The following is a 12969-nucleotide window of genomic DNA, read 5'->3' as shown; positions in this document are numbered from 1 at the left end:
TGAAATCTAGCTTCGGCTTCCAGTTCATTCGATTCTGAATCTGAATGCATGTGACTTTTATTCTAAGGCTTATCACTTGATTTCGTCACCTCTGCTGTGGAGGCACAGCTCACTAACAGGTTTCTCTCCTCTACTGTCTGTGACTGTCTCTTTTTACTCCTCCCCGACCCTTCTGTGATCTCTTCTACCTGTCAATCCCTGTCCCTGTTTTTTATTTTCCTATCCACAACCCCCCCCTCCTTCCTTTACATTTTACTTTCATCTCTCCCTCTCTTTCATTTAAGTTTCCCCTTCCTTGTCGTTACCCTTTCTCTCTTTGGCATCTCCTTCTTTTTTCCCCCCTCATTCCTCTGCCTTTTTTCCTTCCCCCTCTCCTCCCTCCCTCCCTCCCTCCCTCCCACCTCCCTCTCTCCTCCATAGACCATATAGCCCACATCATAGAGCTGCTGGGCTGTATTCCGAGGCACTTTGCACTCTCCGGAAAATATTCCCGGGAGTTCTTCAACCGAAGAGGTAGCGCTGGCCAGAGAGCTGGCGGGACTGGGACACACAGATGTCTAAAGCGGACAGACATGGACACTAGAAAACAGTCGCTATATACTCTTGGAAGTTCCTGTTGCTTTGGATTTGATTTTAGTAATAATCGGATGCATTATGCAGAAATTGTGAGTGACAGTGAAGAACAATCTTGTAAAATCCTCACCACCACGTCAAGGTGTTAAAGTGTGTCCATGCAGTGCCCCAGGGCAGCAGTGTGTGTGTCAGTCCCGTGCAGCCGGTCGTGTTGATGTGTGTGTGCATGCTGTAATGATGAACCGTGCCTGTTCCCTCTGTGATGTATGTGGTGGTGGGCAGACCACATCGCTCTGATCATGGAGCTCCTTGGAAAGGTCCCACGCAAAGTGTTCGCTGCCGGGAAGTTCAGCCGAGAGTTTTTCTCCAAGAAAGGTAAACAACACAGTCGGTTAGGTGGAGGGTCGCTGTAGTATTGCAGGAACCGCATAGAGGTCTTGAGATTGAGTACTTTGTGTAGTAAAGTTTATAGTACTGCCACAGTATTGTGAATTATGACAGTTCAGTTGGTTATGATAAGTTCACAGCAGAAATGAATGCTTAATTGTAGGGCTGGGCGTTAATAATTATTGTAGTTTATTGATCACATTGTATTTGAGTTTCAGGCTTTCGGGTTTATGTTACATTTTTGTCTCCCGTAAGACAACATTTTCTTGGATTGAAGGAACTGCTACCAAAAACACACAATACATAAAAACACACTAATGAATAAAGTAAAATCGCAAAAAATCACAAAAACATGCTTGTAAAAAAGTGACAAATATTCATCACAAAAATACTGTACAGTGGTACACAGCTAGTTGATTTGAATATCAATTTGAATATTTGTTCCTGTTTTTCCCATGTTGTGACAAAATAGAAACAGTATTGGAAACAGCTTTATCGCCCATCTGTATTCGTAATTTACATTTCAATTCTTCAGATACTACTGTTGTGATTGTCTTTATCATCTGGCGCTGGAATGCAGCAGAATGGTCAAATTAATTCACTACAATCAGATTTATCTAAATAATCAGAAAATATAACATCTTTATACTGACTTCAGCAAAGCAAGAAAAGATAGTCCGATATTTTGCCTTCTTATCAGCAGTTACATTTTGTGAAAACAAAGAAATCAACCTAGAAATAATAAATCACTATTCAGTGTATAATGAAAGTTAGAATCAATATTTTTTTGGTGAGCAAAAGCCTCCACACTTTAAAGAAGAAGTAGTCTACTCTGACATTAACATTACAAAAGCAATATTAGAATGAACTATGACAGTAAAGTCCTACATACAGCTGGTCTTATACACCCCTTTCTGATGCTGCTCATCTTTGAGCCCCCGGTAAGTGAGTGGATCTGTGTTTGGTACCGCTGATAACCCCGCGCACTCTCTCATTTATTCTCTTTTTTTCCCCCCTCCTTTCTCTCGATCTCCTTCCCATTCTGCTCATATATTCTTCATAATGTGCCATGAGACCTGAATATTTTGCCTTTGATGTTGTCTCTATCTGAGGTCTGAGCCTGCACTTGATGTCTCAATGTTCTCCCTTTTATCCCATGGCGCTCCGTTAATCTCTCCGGGCTTCTCCCGTCTGCCACGCTGCCATCGGCCGTGCGCTGCCATCGAAGCGGCTTCGTTACCTTGTTTCCTTCACGCACACCGATCTGTATTGAACTCGGGTGGAGTAGTAAGTAGATACATTGATTGGAGACAGAACAATTGAAACATACGTACTCTTAGAAGAAAACAGACCCAAACATTATAAACATAAAGTCATTTCTGACAAGCATCGTCTCCATTAATGCAAAAAAAGAAAATAAGTATATATCTTTTTTTCAACACTGTGCCTGGATCAATACAATATAAGGGAAGTCATGACGGCTTCCTTTCCTCCCAGTTCTCCAATCAGTGTATAGGAAGGAGAGGTTTCCATGGCAGCCATGGTTTAAACTGGACCTTCGGTCTCCGTCATCAATCATCCTCTCATGCTTTTCTTCTCCTCTACGTCAGCCTTGTGCACGCAGCCGATCCTTTTCCTCCGCTCTTTGATAATAAACACCTTCCTCTCCACGTCTGTTTCTATTACATCGTCACTTCTCTGTCTCTCTCGTCCACCTCTCGCCCTCCGTTCTCGTGGTTCGCAGCCAAGAACTCTGCGGGTTTTCACTCTCCGTCGTTGCAGCACCTCACTGAGTAGCACGCGTTCAAACAGAGAGGCTGAACTAATCAGTGAGATGCTGTTTGGCCGGAGCCTGCAGAATGGTGGCCTGCTGTGGCATCAGATTACAGAGTCAGTTCACCCGAATAACCAAAATCAAAATCTACTTACCTCTTTGGGAATCTAGCCATGCAAGATAGTTGTGTGTGTGTGTGCACAAAACATTGAAAAACGTTAGATAATTCGTTATATAATTCAACAGCAATCTTTTCTTTTAAAAAGGTGGTCGTGGTTACTCTAGATGAGGGGTTGCCGGATTCATTGATTCCTAAAGTATAGATACGACTGATACCAAATCATGTTTTGAGAATTGATACCAAAAAAAAAGGATCTGTCGTATTTTAGATCATGTCCTTACATGATAGTACATTAGCTGCTTTGAATAAAGATTTGAATTTCTTTAAACATACCACTTTGTTGGAGGCAGAAATTAAAACTATCTGCATGGCTAAATACGACTAGTGTTAAATAAGACTGGTGTTATTCTATATTTTTCTTATTTCAACAAATTCCATGATGTAAACAAAAGCAACGGTTCGTTAGTTTGCCTCTCAATCCTTCCTGACATTACCACTCCTTCTGTGGCACTCAGCCACGAGTCCATTTGTTCCTACTGATGATGTAAATATTTTAAAATGAGTCACAAACTCGTGGTACATTTTCTTTCTAAAAAGGTCAAGTAGTTTCCTAAAACAGCTGTTCATTTGTTGGGGACTATTTTCAGCTGTGTATGAATACACATTTGTAAAAAAAAAAAGAATATCACCAGTCTTATTGTGTTTTTCCTAATTTGGGTGAACCAACCCTGTAATCTAAGCCTCTCTCTTTTCTCCCCACATCCTCCTGCAATCATTGACTCTGCTCCTTATCCCCCCCCCCCCTGCAGGAGAGCTTCGGCACATCACCAAGCTGAAGCCGTGGTCGCTGTTTAACGTGCTGGTGGAGAAGTACGGCTGGGCGCATGAAGACGCCGGCCACTTCACGCACTTCCTTCTGCCCATGCTGGAGATGGTGCCCGAGAAGAGGGCGTCGGCGGGCGAATGCCTCAACCACCCTTGGCTCAACTCGTAGCCACGATCTCCGATCAGATGCCCTCCTCCCGTTGTCCCCCAAAAAGTTAGCCCAAACCCCCCTCCCTCCCCCCCAGGTGGAAGGCATCCTGTGGAACAACAGCATGGAGAGAAGCTGCAGACAAACAGATGTTAAAGACGTATTCTTTCCTGCCCTATCCCCCGCATCCATTACATGCTTATCTGAGTAGACTTCTTTTCCCATAAGGAATGTAAAGACGAGCTTATGGAGATAACATGACATAGTAGCTGTGTCTTCCGAAACATCTCCCCAAAAAAAGATCATTTGAGGATGGATGCTGCTCACGTAAAAACGGGGAGAAGTCAGGCTCTGTCTGAAAGAGAGACGTGCTTTCTTCTGCCGTCAAGATGTCAGCCAGTCCCTTCCATCTAATCCCCCCCCCACCCTCCACCCAAATCCTCAGTTTTACCGTGTCTGGATCCAGTCATGGACCACTGACAGCTGCTGATCTTTTCAACGACGTGAAAGAAAAGCCAACGAGGAGCTCCATCTGCCATGACCTTTACACAGCCAGGGCCTCAAAGACAGACAATGTTTTTGTGTTTTTTTGTTTTTTTTAGAGGGATAACAAGAGCATGTGCCTGTGCTCCAGATCTGCCTACATAGACCCTTCTCCTCTCTCTCCAGCCCTGTTGCCCCATCCTTGCCTCCCTCACCCTGCTATGGAAGAGAGCACCCACATCGGACTAAAAGTTTACACCCGTGATTTCTTCCAAAAAAATCCAATCCCCAAAAGCCCCTCCTCACCGTTTGGTCCCCCCTCCCTCCTTCTAATTGAGCTGCATGCTCCTGCTGGGCCACCTCAGAGAACTGGAGGGCAGCCAGTCCTCCAGGGGCCACCACACTGACAGTTGCCACTCTGACAAAGACGGACAGAAAAAGTGCGGGATAAGCAAAAAACAAAACAAAGATACAATCAATTCAAGACGGAGGAGGAACGCTTGGTCTTTTAGAGACTGTTTTTAAAATGCATGGGGAGACTGATGGATCAGCATGAACGGATATGACAAACGGACGATGGTTGCGATACCTTATTTGTGCATTTCGCTGGTTCCTTTCCTTCTTTCATCACCTCTCTTGGACATTCTGTTAGAAAGAATTGTGTCAGGATATCTTGGTAAATATGTTACAACCTCTTTTGACATTCCTAAATCTTGGTCCTCTGCCATCATTCCTGACTTTTATTCCCGAGTTTTTTTGTGGCACGTTTACCTGATCTGGTTGGTACTATTCCCCCCTATAGAGGAGCCCTTTGATCCCCGAGCTACTCCAGAAAAGGGGGACGGTCACGTGGAGGTTGCACTTGTCTTTGTAGATGTCCTTCAGGGATTTGAAACCTTTGTACATACAACTGAGATCTTGCAATGCAGAAAAGCGACCGTGGACAAAGTTTCAACATTCAAGCATCATTCCAAAACAGTAAACAGAGGCTGTTGTTGGCATATTTTGATGTCCTCTGATAGTGTGTGGGGGGGGGGGGGGCGGGGTCCTCTGAAACCCTGGAGGAATGTTCAGACTGAACTGTGCCACTCGGTGGCTGAATGAGCGTACTGCATTGCCACACTGCTGCCGCTCTCAGTGCCAACGCTCCAAGACGTTCCACTATATCTCTCCACTTAATCTCTATTTCGCTGTCTCTCTTTTTCACACGCGCACACACACACACACACACACACACACACACACACAAAACAACTTGCATCATCACAATTAGTCCAGTTGCCTATTTTTCGCAATAAATGAAAAAAGATAACTATAAGTAAATGGTGAGATATTTTTAAAAACTATTTAATTCATTAAAAAAAAGAGGAAAAAAAAAAGAAAACAACTTTTCTCTGGTTGTTGTGACCGTAACAGAATCTCGTCTTATACTGAGGTGATTGTGTTTGTCTTTTAGAGATGTTTTTATTTCTTTCGTCGTCATTATTATTATTGTTTTTTTTTTTTGTTTTTTTTTACACAGGTGTCACCTCTCCCCTCTTTCCTTACTTGAACCGTGCTGCTCTGTCTGGGCTCTTGATGGCGATAAAAAAAATGAAAAAAAATATCTACAGTTTTGCAATAAAGGGTATGTGATGAGTTTTTTTGTTTTTTTTTGCACCCAAACCTCCTGATCTCACTCGTTCAGCCATGCTGACTGTTCTTCCTGATGACATTGACAGAATCGCGTCTCTTGTCTGTGTTTTTCATTGACAGATTTAATAAAATTGTAAATAAATGGATCCCGTTGTGAATGTTCTGCTTTGAAGCTGCAATCAGTCAACCTCACTAAAAAGGGTGAGCAAACGTACAACCGCTCGCTAAAGGCAACACAAGAAAGAAATAATTGGCACAGACTCTCTTTCTTAAAAATACGCCATGTGTTTCCACTATTTTAATGGAAGGTTAAAATACACGGGTCAGTTGTGAGTACAATTAGCCAAAAGGCTTCACTTGGTCAATGTTACTGTACATTATGATTCACACCAACGCAAACATGGCCTATTAGACAACATCATCTAAGGTCCACTAAAAGATGAGGTGATAAAAGACATCCTGAGATCAATGTTGCTCATTAAAAAAATAAAACATGCTTCGGAGTATTCTTATATATTTTAGATCATTACAAATGCCCTCTGATGCAATCTGTGTGTCTGCTAATGTGTCCATTAGCACTCAATAAACAAGTGATGCCTCACGTAAAAGCACACACTCTGATTCATTAGCCTACGCTAGAGAGGCCTGGAAGGTTTTCATTTTCCTGTGGGTAAAATGTTACTACTTCAAAATAATATATAAATAAAAAACTACAACTTAATGAGGTCACTGCTAAAATGTAGTGATGAGAAAGTGATGCTGTGATACACAGTATGTTGTATGCTTGAACACAACCCATCATCATAGCATGAGGAAAATACAGTATACACATGTGCCTTATCTAACAATTCACTACATGTATACAGTATGTATCTGTGTACTTACAGGTGTGTGTGTGTGTGTGGTTCACTGTGCTTGAGCTCCGTCTGTGTGTTATATGTACGTTTGTGTCAGAGCAGTGAAGCGCTGTTCTTTAGCAGCAGGGGTTTCACCAAAGCCAGGATGTCCAAGTCCGGATCCAGTGACCTGCCGAGACCCTCCAGCACCATGATGGCGAACACAATGGAGGCAAAATTACTCTCCAGCTTCACCTAGAAAAAAAGCAAAACAATCAACATCAAGGTTCATAGGTCAGCAACAGAGTTATCACGTCACGATGGCTTCTGTGGCTTTTAATACGATTTGTGTGATTCTACATTTCTTCGAGCTGAAGCTCAAAAGGACTGCAAGAAAAACTTGACACTGACAAGTTAACTGCAAAAGAAAAAGCCAAAACCTTTTACTTGAGAAAACCTTATTAGGAGGGAGAGTCAGTCAGAGTCGTTTCCGGTCGTAGTGTCACTTAAAGAGAGAGTGTTTGTTCAACATAACGTATGTAACCTCCTGATGTTTTACCTTGTGTTTGATGAGTAGACCAAAAACTCTGGAGAGCAGTTCACCCACTTGGAACTAGAAATGCAAAAAACAACAACAACGTTACTAGTAATCAGTGACTGTGACCGCCATCACCAACCAATATCTATTAACTATGTATGTATGTATACGTTACGTCACCAGAACGTTTTCTGGGACTTTGCAAAGCAAAAGTAACCGCTTAGAGAATGAGAACTACGCCGAGTCAAATCAGTTTAATTTGCAGAATGGCGGCAAAAATGTAATTTCTTTCCTAATGTTGAATATGGTAACATAATAATCATGGCCATCATTGGTAGACATCATCATGCATCAGAAACGCAGATCAGAGAGCACAAATTGAGTACTGGTACCTTTCCCAGAGAGAGGGTGTTGCTGAGGGCGTTGTCCACCAGCTGGGCCATCTCCTTCTTAAACTGCGGCACGTCGTGGCATTCATTGGCCCGAGCGTGATTCAGGAGCAACTCTGCCACTCGCTCACCCTGAAGACAGCAAACCAAAAGATCCTGGAGGTTTTTCTTTGACCTATAGATTACATTCCTTTCTTTTTCGTTATTTATTAAGCTTTTATAATAAGTTAAAAGGCTGATTGGATTTGCTGTGGAACAGATTACAATTTCAAAATGTGTCAAACGTGTTGAAAATATATTCTGCTGTATTTCTTTAAAGTGATACGAGTCGAGAAAGTAAACGGCCGGGTGACTCTTATCAGGATCACTTACCCGATGCAGCACCACAGCTGTGAAGACGGCCTTGAGGTTGGCGAGATCGTAGTCGCTGAGCTGGGTTACGATGCCGGCGTCCAACAGCACCAGCTGGAGAGGACACCCGTCTGGCCTGAAGCTGACCACCACCGTGTCCCACAAGTCAGTGAGGGTGGTCTTACCGTGGGCGTCTCCCGACGTACCAGCACCGTCAGCGGAGCCGGGAAGAGGCCCACAGGAGTGGACCAGAATGTTCCCGGGGTGGAGATCTCCATGGACAAAGTTGTCCACAAACACCTGGAATGCAGATGGAGACAAAACAACGGATACATATAACATATAAACTTTAACACGTTATGAAATGAACAGCAATGGTAACAATCAATCGGATGCAACCGATATCCAGCAGGTGACGTATCTCACCATCTTCAGCATGGTCTCCATTCCCATCCGGGCTATTTTCTGCTTCACCTCCAGAGGAACCTCGGCGCTCAGGTAGTTGGATACGGGCTCACTCTCCTGATGGAAAGAGGTTGCATACAAACTGAATGTTGCTCTCATTCATTCGACCAGAAGGATCCTATATTGCCTGGAAATCACAGCCATTGTGTCACATAGGTGGAGTCTGTTAAAGACGACAATAGTTCATTGGTTATAGAAGTGTGCGTTTATATTTTCGGATGTGTGCGACTTGCTTGTACTGTACATTTCGAGCTCAGTCTGTGTTTTAAATCCTTCTGTACTCACCTCAAACGTTTCCACTAAAATGGTCCTGCTGACAAATGGTCGTAAAGTGGTTGGGAACTTGACATAATCCACATTGCGGAAGTTTTCATGGAAACGCTCGATGTTCTTGGCCTCAAAACGGAGATCAATCTGAAATGAAAGTTTTCTACGAGGTTATTTATACATATATTAATGCACAACGTCAAACGGCTTAACTTCTGTGTTATTCTAAATGTTGGGGGTCTGAATATTCCCACCTGTTTGATCATGAGCTTCTCAAACTCGTCTACTATCTCACACAGACTGAGCCACTTGAGTCCGGGGAGGCATTGCAGGAGCCAGCTCCCCGCTTTCATCAGCAGAAGGTCGATTTCCACCTGCTTCCTGATGCCTGGATGGACCACCTGGAAGACACCGGAAACAAATTCACGAACATCCGCTGACAAAATGTAAAATATACTCAAGTGAGGCTTTTTTTGTGACACTCACCTTGATAGCCACAGGTATCAGATGCTCCTTCTCTGCACTGCACGTCCCTTCTGGGTGACTTCTCTCCCCAAAGTCCTCCTCCTCCTCCTCCTTACCCCCCCTCCAGAGCCGCCACAGGGACCTGGCCACTCCTCCCAGACCAGGGATCTCCCAGGCTTCTAGCAGGTCTTCCTTCTCCATCTCCTCCACCAGAGACTGGAAGGCCGGGTCCTCCACCTGGTCCGCCTTCGCCCAGCCTTTGTACACCTGTGCCACACATCCCGAACCCACTGGCTCTTTGCTGTCAAACCTCAAAACCTTCCTCCAGCCTTCCCCGAAGGCCCTCCGGAGACACTGCTTGGTGTGGGCCCAGGAGTGCGGGCGCACCTTCACATGGAGCCTGGAGAAGCGCTCACAGAACTCCAGGGAGAAGATGTCCCGCCTGGTGCTGGCCCACTGACCCAGCTTGATGAAAGTGGGCCCAGATGTTTCAGTCACCCACAGCAGAGCCTCCAGCCAGAGAGACGCCCAGCGGGTGGACACCAGGGTCAAGGGGGACAGGAGGAGCAGGGGGCCAAATTTGAGGAGCAGCACCAATGCACGGAGGCCAAGGCGGAGAACAAACACCACTTTGTGCACTTGGACTTTGGCCAGAGACTTTTTGTCAGCGGTTAGACGTGGAAGAGTTGCTTCCTGGCACGAGGCTGCACAGGATGATGCATTAACTGCACCCCAACATAGCAACGTGACCTTGGGTATCTGGGTTAAGATCCGCCCTCTTGTAATAAAACATGCCCTGGAGCTGTGCACGAGCCCGGTTCTGGTAAAGGAGCCTGCTCTCCGGATGGTGCACCTCAGGCTGAGGAGGATTGCTCTTGCGCCAAAGGTGGCCATCGTGTAAAATGGCTGTTAGCTCAGTCCAGAAGGTGACTTTGTCCATGTGGCTGTCTTCTTTCACGAAACAAAATCATCAGTAAAGAATTACTCCAAATTCGGAATAATCTGCGGTCCGCACATCAACATTTCACGAGTTTACGGAAGAGATCCCACCGTAAAAGAGAAAGAGGCGACCTGGATTAATGCTACATAAAACTAGCTACAACAGTACTCAACTGTCTACTACTTAATTACCTTACTAATTAAATATTAAAATAAATTGCTACTGCTCTTTCCAGTAAACGGGACATAACTGGGTTGCTTCTTTTCCTACTTGTCGACGAGTGAGACATGACCAGGTAAATAACATCCATTCAAACAAAAACATCATGGCAGTCGCTTCACGTCCGGGTATGACGTAGGGCCGCCGAGATCACGTGGCTTCGTCTTAAAGGCGCACGCTCACCTGAAAAACGTTGTTATTAAACAAGACGGAGTCGTGTCTTGTGTGCACCTTTTTAAAGCTAATGCATGTAGCCTACTTTTTTTTAATGGTTTTTGAGGCGTTGCTGTAACTATATAAATAAAAAATGGAGACCGTTTTTTTAAGTGATTTGGGTGAGACCAACCAACTGACGCCATGTGTGTATTCACGGTACGTTAACTACCACTGCAACTATACTAGTAGTGTTATGTTTTTTTTCTTCTCCTTCAAATAACTACAGAGACGCCACGTGTCCTACAGATGGAGACAAATCACATATTATTCTGAGTGCCTTTTTCCTACCAGAGGAAAGAGAGGCAATGAAGGGATGAAAGGAGAATGCACACTTGAGCATAATGATTGAGACATTTTGTTAGAAAGACATTTTGACTTATAGCAGGAGGAGCACAGGTGGAGCAGCCAACATTAACAAAGGCTCTGTTCCACTAAGTGTCCCAGGAAGCCTTTCCAGTGAGCCAGCATGTGGCTGTAATGGACCTGGCTCATCTAAATGGAATACAACCTTCATTAATGTCAGAAAAAGCTTATCCTGCTGGAAAATGTATTTTAGTTGTAAAAGACAAACAAAAACATTGTTCATTACAGTTAAAATGGGCCATGGACCAACTAAGAAAGCAACACACACTTTATAGCACTTTTCATACAGAAGTGAAGTGCTTTACAGGAGAAAGAAAAGGACGTAACACACTTTATTAAGTTAATAAAGTAGTTGTTTTAAATATTCATTCTAGTATTATTATTACATTATTTTTATTAAATTATAATTATTTTTGACAATGATGTTCTTGATTAATCAATTGGCGTTATGTTGGCTTTAAAATTGCAGGACCTTTTTAAGTTAGAAGAGATTAATGCAACGACAACATTTTCTAGCTGGCTGTTTGGAACGTCATTGTGCGGAGCAGAGTTACAGCCTACGGGCCTTAATGGAAGTGGCATTAACAAGTACTTCCTGATAGGATATGCTGTCTTTTTCCTGAACAAAGTTCCTGAAAGATTACTTAAGAGCTGCTTTAATTACAGCAACATTTGTTTCTGGGTCGTAAAGGAAAGGAGGAGGCAGGGAACAAAAAAACAAAAACGCACCCTGGGTTTGATTTCATTGTCATTTCCTCTGCTTAAACCCGAGGTCTTGCAATCAGCCTCCTCTGCACCATCAAGGACTGAGAACTCGCGCCAGCCATGTTCCCAGTCACGGTGTGAGTCCTCTGGACACTGGGCTCGGTGCGCTCCCAGGATCCCATCTGTAGGCCTGATAGAGGACTCGGCAACACAATAAGGTGGGATAAACGCCAAACAGATGTTACCAGCCCCCACCCTGTTCCCCCCCACAGCTATTGATGGACAAGCCAGGCTCTTTTAGATCTCACTTGCATTTCAAAGGCGAGGTCAGCGTTTGGGCTCAGAGGTCGGCAGGATAGTTGCAGAGGTGATGCTGTTAGACACTTTAGGAAGACTAAGGCCCCTAGAAATGCATTTGTATAAAAGTAAAATTAAATTACAGGTTCAACCCTGACACCCAATATTGTGTGACACAAGTACCGTACTTAAGTGCAGCTTTGAGGTCCATTTTAGTAGTATATCTAATTGATGCTATACTCCACTTCAGTCCAGAGGGATTTGTTTTAACTTCTCATTCCACTTTATTTATATGACAGATATAATAAGTAATTACTGGGATGTTTAGTATTTTTGCTTGAAAAATTACCTTAAAGATTAAATAATTATTAAAATATGTGCTGATTAATTTTCGGTTGATCAACTATTCGATTAGGGGGGACTAATAATTCCATCTCTAATCTCCATTAAGTGTCTCTTTGCCCCAACTTCACTCAATCGCACAACATTAAAGACGTCACTTTACCGCTGCAAGCTTATTAAAGGGGAATTTCAAAGTGTCTTGTTTGTCATTAAATACACATATCTCTATGAATGACAATAATACATTTTCAACATATAGATGGTTGGCTTTGATAACTGTCCGTAAAACATCCCTTTTTGTAATAATGGACTTGGCAAAGAGGGCCTGTGGTGCTGAACAGGTTAATCATTAATCACGCTGGTCATCTGTATGCATGTCCAGCCTTTTATTTGCTGCTCTCTCTCTCTCTCACTCACTTTTCTTCTCCGCTCTTTCTGCAGGAGCATGGAGTCACTCTTCAGCCCGGGGCCTGAGCTGAACTCCACAGTTTGTGTTCTGTGGCTGAGCAGAGGTCAGCCGTAATCAAGCCAAACCACTTTCTGTGTGAGAACATTCAGCCTCACCACACACAGCATTCAGCACATACGCTCCTACACTACTTGTAGGCTAGTTGTTGTCGTTGTTGTTGA

General features: G+C 43.7%; 2 protein-coding genes across 2 annotated transcripts in view; one reads left to right on the top strand and one right to left on the bottom strand.

Annotated features, from left to right (window-relative positions):
- Positions 1-6092, top strand: part of srpk2 (SRSF protein kinase 2) — a 63199-nt gene extending 57107 nt beyond the window's left edge. Inside the window, exons 15-16 of the mRNA XM_079162738.1 lie at positions 856-948; positions 3665-6092. Of these exons, the coding sequence (XP_079018864.1) occupies positions 856-948; positions 3665-3849 (278 nt within the window). The 3' untranslated portion in view covers positions 3850-6092. The remainder of the gene's footprint in view (positions 1-855; positions 949-3664) is intronic.
- Positions 6093-6259: 167 nt separating this feature from the next.
- On the bottom strand, positions 6260-10459 carry adck2 (aarF domain containing kinase 2). Its single transcript, XM_079163350.1, has 8 exons — positions 9279-10459; positions 9047-9193; positions 8811-8939; positions 8487-8582; positions 8082-8360; positions 7713-7841; positions 7342-7395; positions 6260-7037 (listed from the first exon to the last, which is right to left on the bottom strand). The coding sequence occupies exons 1-8, from the start codon at positions 10149-10151 to the stop codon at positions 6897-6899; spliced, it is 1848 nt and encodes a 615-aa protein (XP_079019476.1). The 5' UTR covers positions 10152-10459; the 3' UTR covers positions 6260-6896.
- Positions 10460-12969: the final 2510 nt, after the last annotated feature.

The sequence above is a fragment of the Pholis gunnellus genome, assembly GCF_910591455.1.
Source record: "Pholis gunnellus genome assembly, chromosome: 7".
Classification (NCBI taxonomy): Eukaryota; Metazoa; Chordata; class Actinopteri; order Perciformes; family Pholidae; genus Pholis; species Pholis gunnellus.
Note: the sequence above shows the minus strand (reverse complement) of the source record. Positions and strands in the feature narration are given on the sequence as shown.